A 22,376-nucleotide genomic window follows, 5' to 3' on the forward strand; every position below is an offset into this window, starting at 1 on the left:
GAAAACACTAAACATCTACCCTACAATGTAAAAATGCTGTGTTCCTTCTTCATCAGGCAGTGTCATGAATGGATATCAGGTTTCTCCTTATCCAGAAATTGATCAATTCATATGGTCACTTGTCACAAGAGAAGGTTTCCAAGGAGGTACGTTTCCTGGGGTTTGTGCATTTGGAACTAAAATATTATTTCATACTTCCAGTGCTCTTTTAAGGAAAGTAGCTATTGCATATCTTTTCTGGAAATGCTAGAGGCTTTGTAACTAACCATCTGGCTTAGATTTTTTGTGAGTCACTGACCTAAGGCAAATATAGGTCAGAAGTCCAGAAGAATTTATCTGCTTACTTGTTCTGGGTCAGTGCCTCAAAGAAATGAAGCAAGAGATAGTAGAGCCAGGCAAGTAACATTTTCAAAATAGGTCTACAGTGGCTACCAGAGAAACTGGCACTTGCTTTCTTTTAATGCAACCTTGTTATTGGATACATGGTTTGCATAATTACAAATTGTAATGTTTCTACATAATTGTAGGGCTCCATTATACCATGTGAACTAATCATGTTTCTGGGATTACTTGATGGTTTAACTCTAGATAAATATGAGAAAAAATGTTTGCAAATGGTTTTACATTATTATCGCATAAGACTACTGGGACCCGTTTATAACTGATATTCCCTCTATGCCACTATGTTTGTCCACATTGCAGCCTGCTATTTACAGCCTATTCATGAAAAGCAGACATTAATCTGGGGTGTCTCACAGAGATTTTTGTACTTCGTGGATTATAAAGAACACCACAATTGGAGGAAAGGCCAGCCACATGACTTTGACAGGCTCTCCTCTGTTGATTTAATAGTGCTACAGTATGTACATTTATGGACCACATCACTTACTATGTTTTATAGATGTGCATTTATTTTTAAGCTGAACTGTAGGAAACCAAAAATTCACTATTACAGTGGGGCTGCATCCCTGCACTCGAGCAGCCTAAGGCCCTGACACCATTGAAATAAGACTCACATTTGTGAAGCTGTGCTTTATAAAAGTACAGTATTTTTTTTTTAATTGGCTGTAAGGACATGGTGCTGCTTTATAAAAGTGTCCTAGGTGTTCAGAGACACCAGATGTTTAGATTAGAGTACTTTAGATGGTGTACAGTATATAACTTTTTGTTTCCCTGTATACCTGTACTGTGGATTGGAATGATGATTTATACTGTACATATGCAAAGAACCCTGTTTTTTTCCCATTTCTGACTGGCCTGCACAAACTTAGGCCCCTTTCACACATGCAGACTATTCATTTCATCAGTTCAGTCACATCCAAATATATGAAGTATTCATCAGTTGTTTTTTTTTTTTTTTTTTACATCCAATACCAATGTAAAAATGGATGAAAAACAGACCATTTGTCAGTTTACATCCATTTTTAGTCTGATCCCTTTTTTAACAGAAGAAAAATAGAGCTGTGATCAGTTTAAAAAAACGGATGTTGATGGATGCGGATGTCAATGGATGATCATCCATTGACATCCGTTTTTCCATAGAGATGCATTGATGTCTGTTTTTCACCCGTCAAATGGATGAAAAACGGACAGCATGTGTGAAAGGGGCCTTACATGGACGCTATACTGTATCTTAGTAGTACAGTGGGGACTGAAAGTATTCAGACCCCCTTAAATTTTTCACTCTTTTATATTGCAGCCATTTGCTAAAATCATTTAAGTTCATTTTTTTCCTCATTAATGTACACACAGCACCCCATTTTGACAGAAAAACACAGAATTGTTGACATTTTTGCAGATTTATTAAAAAAGAAAAACTGAAATATCACATGGTCCTAAGTATTCAGACCCTTTGCTCAGTATTTAGTAGAAGCACCCTTTTGATCTAATACAGCCATGAGTCTTTTTGGGAAAGATGCAACAAGTTTTTCACACCTGGATTTGGGGATCCTCTGCCATTCCTCCTTGCAGATCCTCTCCAGTTGTCAGGTTGGATGGTAAACAATGGTGGTCAGCCATTTTTAGGTCTCTCCAGAGATGCTCACGGAGTTGTTGTGAAGGCACTCCTTCGTTATTTTAACTGTGTGCTTAGGGTCATTGTCTTGTTGGAAGGTAAACCTTTGGCCCAGTCTGAGGTCTTGAGCACTCTGGAGAAGGTTTTCGTCCAGGATATATCTGTACCTGGCCGCATTCATCTTTCCCTCAATTGCAACCAGTCATCCTGTCCCTGCAGCTGAAAAACACCCCCACAGCATGATGCTGCCACCACTATGCTTCACTGTTGAGACTGTATTGGACAGGTGATGAGCAGTGCCTAGTTTTCTCCACACACACCGCTTAGAATTAAGGCCAAAAAGTTCTATCTTGGACTCATCAGACCAGAGAATCTTATTTCTCACCATCTTGGAGTCCTTCAGGTGTTTTTTTAGCAAACTTCATGCGGGCTTTCATGTGTCTTGCATCGAGGAGAGGCTTCCGTTGGGCCACTCTGCCATAAAGCACCAACTGGTGGAGGGCTGTAGTGATGGTTGACTTTCTACAACTTTCTCCCATCTCCCTACTGCATCTCTGGAGCTCAGCCACAGTGATCTTTGGGTTCCTCTTTACCTCTCTCACCAAGGCTCTTCTCCCCCGATAGCTCAGTTTGGCCAGACGGCCAGCTCTAGGAAGGGTTCTGGTCGTCCCAAACGTCTTCCATTTAAGGATTATGGAGGTCACTGTGCTCTTAGGAACCTTAAGTGCAGCAGAAATTTTTTTGTAACCTTGGCCAGATCTGTGCCTTGCCACAATTCTATCTCTGAACTCTTCAGGCAGTTCCTTTGACCTCATGATTCTCATTTGCTCTGACATGCACTGTGATCTGTAAGGTCTTATATAGACAGGTGTGTGGCTTTCTTAATCAAGTCCAATCAGTATAATCAAACACAGCTGGACTCACATGAAGGTGTAGAACCATCTCAAGGATGATCAGAAGAAATGGACAGCACCTGAGTTAAATATGAGTGTCAGACCAGAAATACATGAATAAAAGCATCAGTCATTTTGTGAATTATCTTTTAGAAAATAAAAAAATAAAATGTGAAAAAAAAAAAAAAAAAATATATATATATATATATATATATATATATATATATATATAGAGAGAGAGTGTCACAGCAAAGGGTCTGAATACTTAGGATCATGTGATATTTCAGTTTTTCTTTTTTAATAAATCTGCAAAAATGTCAACAATTCTGTGTTTTTCTGTCAATATGAGGTGCTGTGTGTACATTAATGAGGAAAAAAATGAACTTAAATGATTTTAGCAAATGGCAGCAATATAACAAAGAGTGAAAAATTTAAGGGGGTCTGAATACTTTCCATCTCCACTGTATGTGATTGTTTCTGGGGATTTAAACAAACTATTCTTCTGGTTGCTCATGCAGTAAAAAACACAATGTATTATGAGTTAGGACTTTAGACTGTTGATATGAGAACTCAACATTTGAGTCTCATACACACAGACAAAAAACACTTTTTTTTTTTTATGCCTCTGAATGCAGCTCTATTTTAGCCAATGTATCCATACATGTTGTGGTGTTCATGTTTGCATTTTATAGCAGTGTTCAGGGGAATAAAAAAAAAAATGCCACAAACCTGCATTCGGAGAGAGAAGCTTATGGGCATATTTTATGCACATACGTTCGTACATGCACACGAATTGCTTCTAATGGCTAGAATAAATTAGTATTCTAGCCAACAGAATGCGTTTACGAGCATACGCTTCTAAATGGCATATGGCCAGAAACACAAGTAATTATGTGACAAACTATTGTTTTGTGTTTTTTTTGCCAGCTCCTGGCAGAAAGATCCAACATACAGGGACCCAGCGTAGTGTAGCCTTATTTTATACTTTGTGGCAAATCATTTTGGTGCATTTTTATTTGCAATTATTGTATGTGGTATAAACATGTAAATAAGCATTTTTTTGCATTAAAATAAGAGTTTTTTTGTTGTGTAATTTGCATAAGGTATTCGGCAGTGGAACTACTTTGCTTTAGAGGAATTACTTGTCTATGACACAACCAACTATCGCTGGTGTGAAAACATAGGCCGTGCTCACAAAAGCAACAATGTCATGTAAGTTGTTCCCTTTTAGAAATGTATCTGACACAAAGTCCATTGAAAAATAGGTGATATTTTATTGTAATTAAGCAGAAGATAGAAGCATTGCTATAATTCTAATACCACCCTTGCTTTATATTTCATTCTTTGGTAGATTAAGTTTACATTGTTCTGTGGGCATAAGGGGCATAACTTACAGTTAGTAGGATGTGTCCCCTGTGCTGATTCATCTTCTTTTAGTTGAAATCTTGCTAAGTACCTGAACTCCACCCCCTCCCTAATCTTACGGTTCAGCGGGGGTTAATACAGTTAAGGGGCTGTCATAGTCTCTCAATAAGAGAGCCTGACTATACCCTTTTCTACCTAGCTGCTCTATTCATAGAATCTTTACTACAGCTTCTATGAATAAGACAGGATCTAAGAATGGAGGATGGGTGGATGATTAAAAAGTCCATACCCTCCATTCATAGATCCCGTTTCATTCATAGAAGCTGTAGTACAGTGCAGCTAGGAGAAAAGGGTGGGCATAGTCGGGCTCTCTCTTGATGAGAGCATGTGGCAACCCCTTAGTTGTATTAAACCCCACTACACTGGAAGATTATGGGGGTAGAGAGCGAAAAAGAGGACGGTCACTAAAAGAAATGGAATCGGCACAAGGGACATATCCTACTGACTGTAAGTTATGTCAATTGTGCTGATTTTTCTGTTTTTGTTTTTAGCTACACTTCGGCTTTAGCCATTTTTCAGTGTCCTAAACCCTTAGTGGCCATGCAACCTTCTCACCCTGCATTCCCATAGCATGCACCTTGAGACACAAAGTCTTTGATACTTTGTATATTACAAGGCAGTGTGTGACGTAACCTGCCTTGCTGCATTCAAAACTGGATGGAATGAGAAGGATAACAGGTGGGGGGGGGAATAGAGAATAGAACCAGCATTTGTACTCTGGTATCTACTACTACAACCACTTCATTCATTGGTGCAGGTATCCTTTAATATTAGACTGACCAGTCCAACACTGGACAAGAGAAATCACCTGATTCCCTTATCCACACTAAACACTAAAAACAGTGTACATGGAAAAATATGCAGTGCCAGCTACAGTATTCTGACACTAGGCACCCACGTCTGTCAGAATACTTGAACAGTACCTGTATCTGATTGGATGCCGGCGCTGTTTGCCTGAGATTTTCTGCCCAGTTCCCTAGACAAAAGTCAATTGAAGAAAAATCAACTGTTGTCGAACCGGGTGGTGCCGATAAGGCCACCCATGGAACAAATTAAATCAGTGTATAGCCAGGTTAAGTAAGATTACCTTTTGTGAAGCTGATCCCCGCCAATACATTATGCTACAGAGGTGGTCAAAGTTATACAGATGTTAGAAGCCAATCAGGGCAATCTAGATACTAGCAGAAAGTTTAAAATACTGCCAAGAATATGTACTTCTTCTGACAATAAAAGATATCAAAACAGGCCCCATCTGCAGCTTTTTTGGAAAAAAGTGTGCTGGCATGAATGGCATAAATAGGGCAGTGGAAGCAGTATTGCTGATACTTAAAACAGAAGTATGGCCAAAAGAGCTTTTGGCCATATTTCTCATGTGGGTCAGAGGAGTGTACTTATTTCTGCACTCCTGTGACCCAGCTTCAGCTGACAGCGGTCTAAAGTCTGCTGTCAGCTGACATCACAGAGCCAGACCAGGCTCTACAGGGATCCTAATAATGTCAGGATCCGCCCAGATGCCTAACCAGCAGCTGGCTCAGCCTCTTGGTGTGCTGCTGAGAGTTTGAGCAAGCCGCTCTCACTTCACTGGTGTGTTGGAGGGGCAGAACAGAATGCTGGTGACTGACAGTCACTGCTCTCTGCTCAGTGAAGATCAAGAACTGAGTGATCAGCAGGCATATGATTGCTCAGTTCTTGGTCTTAGAGTCAGTTGGGGTCAGCTGCAGCATCGATAGATAAGTATGTATGTTTATTTTTTTCCAATCCCACACTTCTCCTTTTTAATGTACAGTAACCTTTAGCAATAAATCCTATTTTAGATTGCTGCTTGTATATGACATACAGACATACGTACAACGTTGTATGTTGTGGGATGTGTACTTTTTGTTTGGCATGACTTACTGAACTTTGCATCTTACTTTTGCTTTTTATAGTATTTTTTTATTTAATTAAAATTGTTTGTCCAGCTTTATACAATCAGTCCATTAATGATTTACTTTAAGCAATAACTCCCTTGCATTGTTTATAGTATCTTGTTTTGATCTATTTCATAATCTAGATGGCATCTAACATTTATATACTTGGTTGTTACCTACAGCCTGACTTTTCCTAATTGTATATGCAGTGTTTGCATCTTATGATCATATTCATTCATTGCTCATTTGGCAATGGAGTATTTGTCGGGGTTCATTATTGCAAATTAATCTATTTTGACGTTCTAATCATGTACAGCCTTTAATAACAACCAGTCATATTTTTAGCTTTCCCAGATTTTAAATCGGACCTGTAAAGGCCTATTTTTGATTGTTAGTGTCTTCACTTCTGTAAATTTCGTATAACACCTAACTTAGCTTTGTTCAATTGACCATGTTCTTGTTTAAAGAATTGACAGTATATTGCAAAGTTACTATGAGCAGTGATTGCTTTACCACTATGCATGCACTGGATATATGGGAGGGATTAATTATTTTAATAGGGGACAGGTAATCAAAACTTGTAATATTGATAGTTAAAATAATACAGCCCACAAATGATCTTTTCACATGTAACAATGTCTACGTTCACCTGAAGGGAGTGCATGTTGCTTTGCATGTTAGGCGAGCTGTATCATTTGCATGGACATTGCCTGACTGTTCACTAGGATTTCATTGTTCCTTCTCTCTCTTTAGGCTTCTGGTAGATCTGAAGAGAGATGTTTGGTATCAGAAATGCCATGATCCAATTTGTAGGGCACAGAACTTTAAGTCTGATTGTAAGTCATTTTTGTCACACAATGTCATTGTGTGTTCTTTTTCCTTCAAATATAATCTAGCAGATTCCTATATTATTTATGATATAGATTATTAGTATTATATAGATTACCGTATTTATCGGCGTATAACACGCACCGATGTATAACACGCACCCCAAGTTTAGGAGGGCATTTTAAGGGAAAAACTTTTAAAAGGGAAGTTTAAGGAAAAAAACTTACATTTATATGCCCATCAATGCAGCCTCATCAGTGTCCATCTTCAGCCTTGTCCATCATTGCAGAATGATCAGTGTCCATTTGCAGCCTTGCTAAGTGCCGTTTGCAGCCTTGCCCATTGTCATATGCAGCCTTGCCCAGTGCAGCCTTGCCCATTGTCATATGCAGCCTTGCCCAGTGCAGCCTTACCCAGTGCTGTGTGCCGTTTGCAGTTGCCCATTGTCATATGCAGCTTTGCCCAGTGCCATGTGCCGTTTGCAGTATTTAATTGCTTAAATTTGCCGCCAAGATAGAGTCTGTGTACTCGGCTCGTCACGCCGCCCCACCTCTCTGCTGTCTCAGAGGATGAGGAGCGAGCGCTGCCGAAAAAGACCGAGCCGAGTGTACTGTGCTCGGCTCGGCTCGGCTCCGCTCGCAGTCCCGCCATTGGACAGAGTGTTATGTCCATCATAGGAGCTGGGCAGGACTGCGAGTGGAGCCGAGCACTCGGCTCTGTCTTTTTCGGCAGCACTCACTCCTTATCCTCTCAGAGACAGCAGGGAGGCGGGACTGCGAGTGGAGCAGAGTACTCGGCTCAGTCTTTTTCGGCGGCGCTCGTTTTTTTCGGTGCGCTCAGTCTTTTTCAGCGGTGCTCACTCTTTTTGGCACACAGACAGTGGGAATCGGCGTATAACACGCACCCACGATTTTCCCCTGATTTTAAGGGGAAAAAAGTGCGTGTTATACACCGATTAAATACGGTATATTAGTATTTTGTGATTTATTATATTTTGTATGCTAAGTTTGTACCAGTTTTGTTCTCTTACAAGGTATAATAAAAATAATTTTTACAATCGTACGATCATCATCATTGTTGTGGTTTGTTTTTATCACAGGTTATCCTTTACCTCCTGAAGTATGTCTTCCATCTATTTTTAAAGAGGTATGTTAAGCTCATGTTCAAATTGCTTTGAATGCTTTCATACCTAGTCTTAGAAATTATTATTTGTATAAAATATACCATCTTGGCCAGCAAACTGCCAAAATCGATCTAGTTAAAACAGTTGTTCTCATATAGAGCATTCCCACCCCAGAATGTGCATGTATCAAGTGATGGTTACGTATTATGTTGTGTAGAGCGTGTAAGCCCTGAGCTGTTTCCTTGCTGTGACCAACACCTGTCTGCTCAGTGCTGTCTGAAAGTGTTTGGTGTTGGAACAGTGGAGCAGTCAGATCTCCCTGAATCATAGGCTCAGTCATGGTTGACATTGCACCACCTCCTGTTCTACACCTGGGACCATTTTTCTTAGCCTTTTTTTTTTTCTTTTTTCTTCTAAAGAAAAATGAAGCCATTTAAGCAAACCACATGTTATTTTGCCTCTTTTTAAATGACTACTCCAGTAAAGCATAAATCGCCAAGAGAAAGAAGTGTTAACATTCAATCCATGGAATTCTTTGCCACCTTGGCTGTCAGAGGTAGCGTTACTACTATATACAGCTTTTGCTTTCTGTGCATTGTTTGAATGGCAGCTGTGTGTTCCATAGTATTCTATGGAGACAGTTACAGCAGTTCAGAAAGTAAAGAGCAGGCAGATTTTCAAGGCAGGATAACTAAAAAAGAATGTCACAAATTAATGTGAATTGTACGTTACACTTAGCAACCACTGTGCTTTTAACGTCGGCTTCCTGGATTTCTTAATACATTTCTCATTATGGGTGTGTTTGCTGTTTAGGACTTTTTTTTTTATTAATAAGGGCAAATTTAGAGATGCTGCAAGCCAGATTTCAGATTTTTCCCAAAAGTGTTGCATCAGTTGTAGCTGCCGACCTAAAAAAAACTCCTGCAATATTTTGCATTGAGTTGCAGTAAATGTTTAGGTATTTGCCAACTAGTGTTTTTCACATCAAATGTACTGTATGTTATTTAGACCCCCCCACGAAAAAATTAAAAGCCAGCAGCTACAAATACTGTAGCTGCTGACTTTTAATATTAGGACACTCTCCTGTCCAGGGATCTCACACCAGCAGTGCAGCCTTGCGGCTTCACAGCCGGTTCCCTACTGTGCATGTGCGAAGTGTGATGGGCTTTGTGAATAGCCTGGGGTGGGGGAAGGAGGAGGGGGGCCGAACTTCCAGGGGATCTCGCTGCACACACCTCCCCCCCCCCTCCGAAAAGTGCCAAATGTGGCAGTGGAGGGGAGGGAAGCAACAACCCCTTTTGGGTGAGCTCCGCTTTGAGGGCTAATAACACAAACCTTGGGCCAAGCTAGCCCAGTCGAACAGTTTCAGTTACAAAATGATGTGGCTCCTGGATGTGCTGTAATATACTGTAGTTGCATTAGCTACATAAAGTATGTGACGCTGTGTTCTGGCAGCAGTGCAGGCGACTTCCCTTCTGCTGCTGGATTTAAAGAGTCCACCATTCAGGAGGAGCCTTGTATTTTATCAATGAATACAAGGCTTCCTGTGATTGGCCAAGTTGGAAATCGTGACATCATCCACCCGTCTCTCCACCAAGACTTCTCAGAGGAAGTATTGTATTCATTGATAAAAATACAAGGCTTCTGCTGAATGGTGGAGAAACACTCAACCTGACTTTTTTTTTAATCTGGCAGCAGAAGGGAAGTTGCCCTACTGCTACCAGCCATCATCCCTGCCTAATTTATGTAGTTAATGCTATTAGAGCCCAGCGATTTCCTTGTTTTGTAATTAAAATAATTTGTTTGGGGCAAGGTGGCACAAAGTATCTCTTTTGCGAGACAATAAAGCTGGAAATCTACTTTAAACAAAAGGTTTTGTTAGGAGTACATATTTGTTGATCGACAATCTTACCTTCCTCCAGCTACCTGGAATTTGTGTCAGTTATGAGCCCTGAGCAGTTGCTGACCTACTTCAGGAAATGCTGGTCGAGTCACTGACCCAAAACAGGTTTGCAGATCAGGAAAGTCAGAAGTTCTAATCGACATACTGTATATACTCGAGTATAGCCCAGTCGAAATGACATTGCTGCAGATGGACACAGTTGACCGAATTTGGGGCCCCGAATCTCGGGGCCACTTGGTACTAGGAACCCCAAGTATGTTGTGCAAACCCAGTGGAACTAGCACTACAACATATCCAAAGCTGGGGTTCCTAGCACCAAGTGGCCCTGAGATACGGGGCCCCAAAGTCTGTTCAGAAAATGTCATTCTCTGTTGCAGAAAAGTGCTTGACATTTTCCAAACTGAATTTTGGGCCACGTATCTCGGGGCCACTTGGATCTAGGAACCACAGCTTTGGATATGTTGTAGTCTTATTTCCACTGGGTTTGCACACCAAATTTGGGGTTCCTAGTACCTAGTAGCCTCGAGATACGGGGCGCCAAAGTCAGTCAACTGTGTCCATCTGCAGCAATGTCATTTCAGGACCCTTTGGGTCCAGAGACCCCAAATTTTGGCTGCAGCTAGGGGGCATCTAGGAACCCTTAACTACCGAGTTTGAAGTTCGGGGGACCTACGGCTGCAAATGGGCACAGTGAGGCTGCAAATGGGTATTGTTGACCCTCTTTTCCACTTACAGTAGCTGCGCATTTCTCACCCTAGGCTTATACTCGAGTGAAAAAGTTTTCCCAGTTTTTTATTGGTAAAATTAGATGCCTTGGCATATAATCGGATCGACTTTTACTCGAGTACATAGGGTACTTGTTCTACATCAATGACCCAATGTATTGAGGCAGAAGGGTTAGCATGAGCGCCAGGCAACTAGCATTTTTAGATGGATAGGTTAGCAATGGTAGTCCACATATTTCTTTTGTGATAGGTTTCCTTTAAGTAGCAATTCAGGTTCTTACAAATTCCCAGTCCTTACCAATTTTTTTTTTTTCAAAAGAGTACAGTTTCTTATTGTGACCACCAGAGGGGGACATTTAACTGCAAGTTGATAAGTAATTGGTCTCAGCTTATATCCTCTAGCCATAATTTGAGGACACCTGGCCATCACACCTACAATACATGACCAAAGGTATCGAGATGATGTATTTTAAGTGAATGGTACTGTTAATGGCACAACATAGAATGACATTTTAGATAACTGTTTGCTTCCAGCCTTATGGTGACAATTTGGGTAATAGTTTAGGAAAGGCCGTTTCCACTCAAGCAGGACTGTGCACAAAGCCAGCTTTATAAAGACATGGCTTGACCAGTGTGATGTGGAGGAATTTGAGTTGCCTGCAGAGAGCATGGACCTCAACCCTACTGAACTTCCTTGGGATGAATTAAAGGAGTTCTATGGTCACAGCATAAACTTTCATTTTTATAACATCAGCATTGCAATAGTAATACAAACAATAGTTATTTTTGACAAGCGAATATAAGCTTACTTGATAAATCTCCTTTCATGTTGTACGTGCTGCCTGTCTGCTGGCCATCTCTTTTCACAATTTACTGGATTTCCAACATGCTTTACAGCTTCTCCTCTGCTGTTTATGTTCCATTACTAAGGACTACATATCCCATGGTACCTTTCTGCCTGCAATCACTGATTTCTGCAGTGGCTCTGCCTCCTAAAACTCCTCTCAGCACCTCTGTAGTTCAGAAAGCAGGCTCTGTGATGTATGTGACACAGCAGTGCCTATCAACAGGGCATAGCAAATGTGTCACAGAATTCAAGGAAGCAAATGTGTGAGGATCTTTACAAAGTAAGTTTACAAACTTCAGTATTGTGCAAAGTAACAAGAGTAGGCTAGAAACAGGTCAAATAGAAACACATTAAGAATTCCAAGAGCAAGCCAGGTCTTCTCATCCAACATCAGTATCTGACCTCACAAACACACTTTTGGCTGAATGGGCACAAATTCCCACAGACACAGATTCAAAATTATGTGCATAGCCTGTGCAGAAAAAAGAAGATTGTTATAGCAGCAAAAGGGGAAGGGGGCAGGGCAAGGCAGTTCTGTATTATTGAACATACAGTGCATTGAAAAAGTATTCATACCCCTTGAAGGTTTCCACATTTTTTCATGTTACAACCAAAAACGTAAATGTATTTTATTGGAATTTTATGTGATATACCAACACAAAGTGGCACATAATTGTGAAGTGGAAGGAAAATGATAAATGGTTTATAATATTTTTTACAAATAATAAATATCTGAAAAGTGTGGTGTGCATTTGTATTCAGGCCCCTGAGTCAATACTTTGTAGAACCACCTTTTGCTGCAATTACAGCTACAAGTCTTTTTGGGGATGTCTCTACCAGCTTTGCACATCTGGAGAGTGAAGTTTTTCCCCATTCTTCTTTGCAAAATAGCTCAAGCTCTGTCAGATTGGATGGAGTGTCTGTGAACAGAAATTTTCAAGTGCTGCCACAGATTCTCAATTTGATTTAGGTCTGGACTTTGACTGGGCCATTCTAGCACACGAATATGCTTTGAGCTAAACCATTTCATTGTAGCTCTGGCTGTATGTTTAAGGTTGTTGTCCTGCTGGAAGGTGAACCTCCGCCCCAGTCTCAGGTTGGGTTCACACTACAACATGCAGCGGCTCACAGCAGGAGTCCAGTGCGTCTCCATTCACAGTTTCAGGTCCGATTTCAGCCCGAATTTTTGGCTGAATTCGGACCTGAAACAGACCAAAAGACGCACAGGTCTCCTGTGCACTTCGCACCGGAGCCTCTGTGGAGATGTGTGAATCGGCTCCATAGAGAGCTGGTCACAATCTCCTGCTATGCAAATTGGATGGGGAGAAACCCCCATGCAATTCGCATAGGTGTGAACCCAGTCTCAATTCTTTTACTGACCCTAACAGGTTTTAATGTTAAGGCCCATACACACGATCGGGCTTTTTGACAACGTTCCGACGGACCTGTTTTATTGGACAATCCGACCATGTGTATGCTCCATCGGACAATTGTTTTCGTTTTTTCAACGGACAAATGTTTGCTGTGCATGCTCTCAAACTTTCCGGCAACAAATGTCCGATGAAGGATAATCTGATCGTGTGTACACAAGTCCATAGGACTAAAGTCCAAAGTACAAACACGCATGCTCAGAACCAATGCTAAAGTTCAGACACCAATAGCAGAAGTTGCCCAAAGGGTGGCGGTAAAGAGGTGAAAAACCACGTGATTTGGTGAAAGTTGGCTGAAAATGTTCTGCCGTGTGTATGCAGAACAAGTTCACGGCCAACGCCCTTCGGACAAAAATCCACGGAAAAGTCCGATGGAAGTCTGATCGTGTGTATGAGGCTTTAGATTGCCCTGTATTTGGCTCCATCTATTTTCCTATCAACTCTAACCAGCTTCCTTGTCCCTGCTGAAGAAAAGCATCCCCACAACATGATGCTGCCACCATCATGTTTCACGGTGGGGATGGTGTGTCCAGGGTGATGTGCAGTGTTAGTTGTCTGCCACACATAGCATTTTGCTTTTAGGCCAAAAGGTAACATTTTGGTCTCATCTGACCAGAGCACCTTCTTCCACATGTTTCCACATAGCTTCTTGCAAACTGCAAACGGGACTTCTTATGGCTTTCTTTCAACAATGGCCACTGTTCCATAAAGGCCAGATTTGTGGAGTGCACGACTAATAGTTGTGGAAGCTGTGGACAGATTCTCCCGCCTGAGCTGTGGATCTCTGCAGCTCCTCCAGAGTTACCATGGGTCTCTTGGCTGCTGCTTTGATTAATGCTCTTGCCTGGTCTGTCAGTTTAGGTGGATGGCCATGTCTTGGTAGGTTTGCAGTTGTGTCATACTCTTTCCAATTTCAGATGATGGATTGAACAGTGCTCAAAGCTTGGGATATTTTTTTTTATAACCTAACCCACTTTATCCCTGACCTGTCTGGTGTGTTTCTTGGCCTTCATGATGCTGTAAAGTTCTCTAACAAACCTCTGAGGGCTGTATTTATACTGAGATTAAATTACACACAGATGGACTCTAATTACTAATTAGGTGACTTCTGAAGGCAATTGGTTCCACTAGACTTTAGTTAGGGGTATCCAAGTAAAGGGGTCTGAATACAAATGCACGCAACACTTTTCAGATATTTATTTGTAAAAAATGTTGAAAACCATTTATCATTTTCCTTCCACTTCACAATTATGTGACACTTTGTGTTGGTCTATCTGATAAAATCCCAATAAAATACATTTACGTTTTTTAGTTGTAACATGACAAAACATGGAAAATGTCAAGGGGTATGAATACTTTTTCAAGGCACGGTAGTTTTTGAATGAGATGTCTATCAAGCTCATATAGGTGTGATAACCAGGTATTCACAAATATTTTGCAGTAATACAGCAGCATTTTTTTTTTATTTCAGTTGTGACACCCTTTAAAAGTAAGCAAAATCTCGAGTCACCCCGGTCTAAAATGTAAAAACTTAGTGTTACTAAACCCACAACAGTAAAATCAGTCTGTGTATGCAGTAAAGCATGCTGGTTATACTCACTGTGGAACCTAAGGGGCTAATCCTCCGCATTGTGTATAAAGGCTGTGTTATCTTGTCTTCTCTGATCTTCCTCTTCTTTAACTGACTTCAACCCATCGCTTGATAGAACAGAGCATTAGGAGTCAGGCTGCACATGCTCAGTTTGGTGTGTATTGAGAGTTTTTTCTTCTTTACTTGGGAGAGTGCATGTGATCAGCACAAGACCAATCAGCACTTTCCAGACAGAGTCAGGGGAGAATGAAAACTACTTTTACAAGCCTAAGCAGACAGTGATAAAAGTCACAAGACTATGTACTGCTGATGAGAAAAGGTATTTAGCAGTTTATATTTACTAAAATTATTGCATTTCCATGTTCTGTTTACTGTGGGAGACCAGATATAGTGAATACAGGGTCCTGGGTTTAGTAACACTTTTTTAAATGGTACTTATCATTTGAAAACCTGAGTCTGGCACTCATCTGGCTTGATGAAATTACCTTCACATCAGAAATTCTCCCTTCATGCCAGAGACCCCCATCTACCCTATACAACAGAGGCCCCCTATAAATGAGTCCAGCAATCACATCAGTGTCACCCCATCATCTCTGAGTGTCCCAGTCACCAAGCCCCTCAATCACACAGTCCCCTCAAAGCTCTGCCTATTTGCTTCAGAATTGTGTGAGTTGGAGGTGGTCTGGAGGAGGCAGGCTTCCATCTTTTCCTGAATCCTTGGGGTGGCCTGCATGCCTGCTTCCCTGGATCAGAGTCATGTATTGCCATGATGCAGGTGAGCCAGCCAGCCATCATCACTATAGTAAACAATGGTGCTTACCAGTGTCGCCAACCTACCAGATTGAAATTTACTGGCACAACACCCAAAATTTACTGGCACCACCACGTTTTTACTGGCATTTCACAAAAGTTCCAAAATTACATTTTTAGGTGTAAATTTCAGTATTTAGGCTACAAACAGGTATGCTAAGCAAATAGCAATGTGATTTAAGGTAGATTTTAAGGTAAAAAAAACATATTTTTGGTATTTTCGACATAATAAGGAATTATCTAGTCCAATCACCTCCTGCCTCCATCACCTGTCACCATTACTCCCTGCCAGACTGCCTCCATCCCCCTCTGCCTCCACCCCCTGCCACCATCACCCCCTGCCAGACTGCCTCCACCCCTCTTTGCCACCATCCCCCTCTGCCACTAACACCACCTGCTCCAGTCCACCCCCCTCTGCCACCATCCCCCTCTGCCACCAACACCACCTGCTCCAGTCCATCCCCCTCTGCCACCAACACCATCTGCTCCAGTCCATCCCCCTCTGCCACCATCCCCCTCTGCCACCAACACCACCTGCTCCAGTCCATCCCCCTCTGCCACTGACCCCTCTGCCACCATCATACCATGTCTCCACCCCCCTCTGCCACCATCACACCCTGCCTCCATCCCCCTCTGCCACCATCACCCCCTACCACTATCCCCCCTCTGCCAGACTGCCTCCATCCCCCTCTGCCACTATCCCCCTCTGCCACCATCACCCCCTGCCACAATCCCCCTCTGCCACCATCATACCCTGCCTCCACCCCCCTCTGCCACCATTACCCCCTGCCACCACCGCCCTCTGCCAGACTGCCTCCACCCCCCTCTGCCACTATCCCCCTCTGCCACCATCACCACCTGCTCCATCCCCCTCTGCCATCATCACCCCCTGCCACCATCATACCCTGCCTTCACCCCCTCTGCCACCATCACCCCCTGCCACAATCCCCCTCTGTCACCATCATACCCTGCCTCCACCCCCCTCTGCCAGACTGCCTCCATCCCCCTCTGCCACCAACACCACCTGCTCCAGTCCACCCCCCTCTGCCTCCATCCCCCTCTGCCACCAACACGACCTGCTCCAGTCCATCCCCCTCTGCCACCATCACCTTCTGTCACCGTCGGCTGGGCTGTCACTCTGTCCCAGACTCCCCCCGGTCCCCGTAGACTCTGGATTGCCTGGTCCTGGATGCAGGGCTCCCCTCCATTCTGCCGGCGCGTGCTGCTCAGCCTCCGAGACCTGCTGCTCCAGTGGCAGAGTCGCCTGGCCCTGGCTCAGCTCAGCTTGCCTTGCCGCCGCGGCCGCGCTCGATCGATTTGAAAATGACGCCGGGCGGCGGTATTACGTTACTGCGCATGCGCCGCCCGGCCGAGCGCGTACGAGCTTTCCCGAGCCCGGCCGGCTTCGGAACGGCGCATGCGCAGTTGCGTGGCCGGCTCGCGGCCATCATTTTTACGGGCACCGGTGCCCGTAACGGGCATTCACGGGCGCCCCGAAAAACGGGTCGTTTTTACGGGCTGCCCGTAAATCTACGGGCGGTTGGCAACACTGGTGCTTACAGCCGGTCCGTCCACATCATAACAACTCATTAAACAGATCCAGGACAAACAGTTTCCTGTGCTCATGGCACTGTGGTTGAGAAACACTGGTATAGTATATGTAAGTACAACTGGTCTACAGGGTCTTTTACTAAATGCAGTCCCATATCTAAATATAAACATTCTTGTAGGAAGATGAAGACTGGTGTTTTACAATGGATGAAAATGGAAACATAAAGAGGACACAACAGTTAGATATTCATACAAAGGAACATGTGCCAGGAGTTTCCAAAGAGCTGATTGGGATTTGTGAAACAGACTGGGATGATTGCATGGATGATGCCTGTATGCTTGAAGCTGCTGAAGATGCAGAATTGGCAGACATAGCTGATCACAGCGTTGCTGAATGGAATCCGGGACACGCTGATATTCCCGATGAACTACTGTTAGAAGCCATCGACAATCATGATACCTCAGTGGAACAATAAACAACGTTTTCTCAGCTTGAAGTCACAGCTGTTTGTGATTTTTGCACTGGATGAGTGTTTTTATGGAGGAGCACTGACTTGTATCAGTAAATGGACATCAGGATGCAGAACCTTGAAAATTGGATCAAAGTTTTGAAAACTCTGCACAAATATGCACTTAATAATTTAATAAACCCCTCTTTTTATGTATGTGTGTTTTGCCATTTACGGGATGTTCAATAATAATGATATAGTCAAATGTTTAGAACACACTGCAGGTTTAAGGAGCAGTTTGTGTATATGTAGTAAAAATATCATCTCAAATTATACATTTTTGTACTGAAATAGTGCATTCTTGTTATCATTACATTGTATAAAGTTTAAATGAGTATTTGTTATTCAAAGCTAAACTCCGGTATAAGAACTTTAATTTTTATAAATTGCTAAGACCCTTTTCACACTGGGGCGTTTTCAGGCACTTTAGCGTTAAAAAAGCGCCTGAAAGAAGCCTCATCTGCAATCCCAATGTGAAAGCCCTTTCACACTGCCAGCGCCCGAAACACGCTGGTAAAGCGCCGCTTAAGACCCCTTTCACACTGGGGCATTTTTCAGGCATTTTTCGGGCGCTGGTAGTGTGAAAGGGCTCGGTCCATCGGTGCACCCAGCTCGGTGGCAAAAAACGAAAGCGCTGCAAAGAAGCTGCTTGCAGGACTTTTTTTGATGCCCTGCCAGCGCAGCGCCCCAGTGTGAAAGCACTCGGGCTTTCACATTGAGATTGCAGATGAGGATTCTTTCAGGCGCTTTACAGGCGCTTTTTTTAACGCTAAAGCTCCTGAAAAACGCCCCAGTGTGAAAGGGGTCTTAAAGTGGATGTAAACTCTCCATATACCAAGTAAAGTGAACAGCCTCAGATGATAAACAGGGATGAAACAAATCTCCCTAAATAAGTTTTACATGTAAATATGCTGTCTTCACATTTATCTACTGTTTAGAAAGTGCACATTCTGTTAGAATTTTCACTTCCTCATCATAGATGACTATTCCTGGAACACTGTGAGAAAGCTGATTGGAGGAAAGGCACCCCCTCCCCACACATGCAGAGCGTGTCTGTGAATTGTTTAACTGGCTGCTAATCTATTTATAGCAACTTCCTCCAACACACAGCTCAGGCTGCTGTCTCCCAGAATGAGTGAGAACTCATCAGGCTGATAACAGAGCTAGAAATAGACAGGTAGGAGAAAGAGACAGTTACTGGACTTAGCTCTTTGAAGAGAGATAAGAAAACACTACAGACAGATATGCCCAGCACAATTTTCATGAATCGGGTTTACATCCACTTTAACCACTTGCCCACTTAAACCCACTTCCTAACCAGACCAAATTTCAGCTTTCAGTGCTCTCACATTTTGAATAACAATTACTCAGTCAGGCAACATTGTACCTATATGAATTTTTTGTCCATTTTTTCCACACAAATAGAGCTTTCTTTTGGTGGTACAGTATTTGATCACCTCTGGGTATTTTTTGCACTTTAAATGAAAAACCCAAATCAGTGTATATTATTTGGTCTTTGTGAAAGATATAGAGTCTACAAGCTATTGTGCCAATGACTGAAAATTGACCTCACCCGATAGGCTGTCAGTACATCTCATTTCTTGAGACCCTAACAAGCCAGGAAAGTACAAATACCCGCCAAATGACCCCTTTTTGGAAAACAGACAATCCAAGGTATTTAGTAAGAGGCTTGGTGAGTTTTTTGAAGTTGTAATTTTTTCCCACAAATCTTTGCAAAATTAAGATTTTTCTCTTTTTTTTTTTCACAGAATGGTCATATTAACAGGTTATTTCTCTCACACAGCATATGCATACCACAAATTACACCACAAAACACATTCTATTACTCCTCCTGAGTATGGCGATACCACATGTGTGAGACTTTTACACAGTCTGGCCACATACAGAAGCCCAACATGAAGGGACCACTGTCAGGTGTTCTAGGGACATAAATTACACATTACATTTTTTGACTATCTCTTATACTTTTGAGGGCCCTGGAGCACCAGGACAATGTAAACGTCCACAAAATGACCCCATTTTGGAAAGTAAACACCCCAAAGTATATTCTATGAGGCATAATGAGTCTTTTGAACATGTTATTTTTTTCAACAAGTTTTTGGAAAACGTGAAAAGAAAATGAAAGAGCATTTCTTTTTTTTCCACAAAGTTATCCCAGTGCATGTATAAAAATATGCTGTATATAAGCTTATTTCAGAACTCTGTTCTGCGCTCACGTGACTGCCCACTGGTCTCCTCCTCTCCTCGTCTCAGCTGACCTCAGCGGGGGTTTCCCAGCACCTCCCCCTTCAGCTATCAGATTGGGAGAGGAGACCAGCGGACAGTCAGCTGAGCGCTAACTGGCGCTCCAAAGTAAGCTATTATACAGCATATTTTTATAAATGACATGCATTGGGGAGCTGAGTGTTATATATCAGAGGGAACTATAGAAGAAAAAACTTAAAGCGGAGTTCCGCCGAAATATATATTTTTTATTTTTTAATACATGTTTTTATTGAAGATTAGTACAGAAGACATAGTGTGTCAGTAACATGAATTGTGGAAATTGAAGACTCAAAATTTAGTCCAAAGTCCATGCAAACAATATGGAAACATGACAGTTCTAGAAATCGTTATACCAAATATATATACAGTAGTCAGATACATAGAAGTTACTAAGTGAATCATGTTGAGCTGAGGAGGTTTCCATGGAGGAAAGGTCCTGAAGCCTGAAAGAGTACCTGAGAGTCTCTCCAGATATTTTGACACTCATGCAGTAATATTAAATGCTAGAGGATTTGTAAATCATAAAAAATCAAAGCAGAAAGAACAGAAACAAACGGAATTGCAACCACTAACGTGTGGAACAGAGAGGGTTTCGGGAGACCAACTGGGGCAAACTGTAACTAGTGCCACTAAATTAAGGGGCCAGTATTAAATTGTCCTTAAGGACGCCAAGTGTTTAAGGAGCCCATGATTTCCATTTTAGATCATGTGTGCATAGTGTCCGTTATTGTATGAGAAATTTTTTCCATGAGTTGGATGGCAGACATTCTTCTAAGGACCTGGTCCCAGGGGACCCCAGGGGTGCGCCAAAACAGGGCTATACACCAGTGGACTGCACTAAATAGTGTGTGGGAAAGTTTTTGGTCATGGTGAGAGGCCCCAGGGATATCTGCAAAAAGTAAGCCCATCTGGTGGGTTATAGTGACCTGTACCCCTGTGATCTCTGCTACCTTGGCTGTAACTCTCTGCCATAGGCCCCTCAAAGCAATACAACTCCAAAAAATGTGTAGATGGGTCCCCTGCTCAGGGCATCCCCTAAAGCAATTCTCAGATACAGTGGGGAAGAATTTATGTAGTTTTGCAGAGGTGTAGTACCACCTTGTGTGAAGCTTCATCACTGTTTCTTTAACCGCTACGGACCTTGTACATTTGTGTAGGTTAGTTATCCTGTCTATCCATTCCTCAGGGGACACCACTTGTCCAGTCTCTACTGCCCATTGGGTCATGGCAGAGGATTTGTCCCGGAGGCCTAAGCCACCCAAATAATTGTATAACAGTAAGACTTTCCCCTTGTCTCTGGATGGGGGGCCACAAAGACCCTCAAATGTGTTAACAGGTGTGGAGTCCGGCCTAGGAAAGTGTGAGTTGTAAAAATGTCTGATCTAAAGATATCTTTAGAATTCTGACCGGGGCAAGGAGTGAGAGGATTGTAATGATGAAAAGGAATGGAGCACTCCATCCTTCTGGAGGGTGCCAAGCATGACAAGGTCCCTAGAAATCCATAGGGCAAAGGAGTTAGGGTTAGGAAAAGCAGCGACAAATGATGGGTTACCAACAAATGAGGCCCATCTGGGGTAAGGAGAGAGTAGGGAAAACATTTTTTTTGTAGAGGGACCACAGGTGTAAGGATTGATCCACCACTGAATTAAGGGGGGAGATATCCCTTGGGCAGATTGCAGGGGCCCATAATAATCCCGGTAAAGAGTAAGGGGCTATGGAGGAACGTTCAAAACTGAGCCAGGGGATCCCTAGAGGGAAGACATGCCATTGTGCCAACTGTATGAGTCTGGCAGAGAGGTAATAGTGCCAAAGATCGGGAAGGCCCAATCCTCCTCGAGCCTGGGGTTTTTTTTTTTTTTTTCTTGTTTCATCAGTCTATCAAGTAAGGGGTGTGGTTAATTGCTCACAGGTGCCTATTTAACTTGTTGTAGGACTCAGTCTGAGCGTGCTCAGTTTGAAGCTGTGGAGCTTGGTGTAAGTGGAGCTGGATTAAGTGGGAGTTAAAAACAAGAGTTTAAAACAGGAGGTTATAACAGGGGTCATAGTACCTGTGTAGTGTGAGTATCTGAGTGTTGTCTGAGTAGTGTGTGTGGATCGTTAGTACTTGTGTATTGTGTACCTGTGTATTGTCTTGTCGTGTACCTGTGTATTGTCTTGAGTATTAGTGCCAGGAAGCTAGTTGTTAGGTAATTTGGACAGGGTAAAATCCCCAAATCCTCACCAAATTTAATAGGTACGATGCCCGGCGGGTGTGGAGAGGCGACTCTTTGTACATCTTGCCGCATGTATGCGTTCCTTGATCATCCGATCGAGGGCGAATACTGCTGTGCAAAATGTAAGCACATTGTTTCCCTGGAAGCCCAGGTTCTGAATCTGGGGAAGCAACTGTCAGCACTGAGAAGTCCCTCCATACTAAAGGTGAGCCAGGAACGTACACGGCAGGTGCCGGCAGGGGCCAGCACAGAGGCGGGTGGAGACAAAGAGGTGCAGGCACTAGCAAAGAGTAGATGGGTGACAGTCAGGAGGGGTAG

The 22,376-nt window shown here is 42.7% G+C and overlaps 1 protein-coding gene across 4 annotated transcripts in view; it reads left to right on the forward strand.

Moving 5' to 3' along the window:
• Positions 1–19,007, forward strand: part of PRIMPOL (primase and DNA directed polymerase) — a 65,576-nt gene extending 46,569 nt beyond the window's left edge. For 3 of the 4 annotated variants that reach the window (XM_073607130.1, XM_073607138.1, XM_073607123.1), the window contains exons 9-13: positions 57–146; positions 4,011–4,119; positions 6,996–7,078; positions 8,170–8,216; positions 17,230–19,007. In XM_073607130.1, coding sequence (XP_073463231.1) covers positions 57–146; positions 4,011–4,119; positions 6,996–7,078; positions 8,170–8,216; positions 17,230–17,526 — 626 coding nt within the window. In that variant the 3' untranslated portion in view covers positions 17,527–19,007. Of the gene's footprint in view, positions 1–56; positions 147–4,010; positions 4,120–6,995; positions 7,079–8,169; positions 8,217–11,140; positions 11,292–17,229 lie in introns of those variants that run through there. The other variant, XM_073607144.1, reaches the window with a different exon arrangement.
• Positions 19,008–22,376: the final 3,369 nt, after the last annotated feature.

The sequence above is a fragment of the Aquarana catesbeiana genome, linkage group LG01, assembly GCF_042186555.1.
Source record: "Aquarana catesbeiana isolate 2022-GZ linkage group LG01, ASM4218655v1, whole genome shotgun sequence".
Classification (NCBI taxonomy): domain Eukaryota; kingdom Metazoa; phylum Chordata; class Amphibia; order Anura; family Ranidae; genus Aquarana; species Aquarana catesbeiana.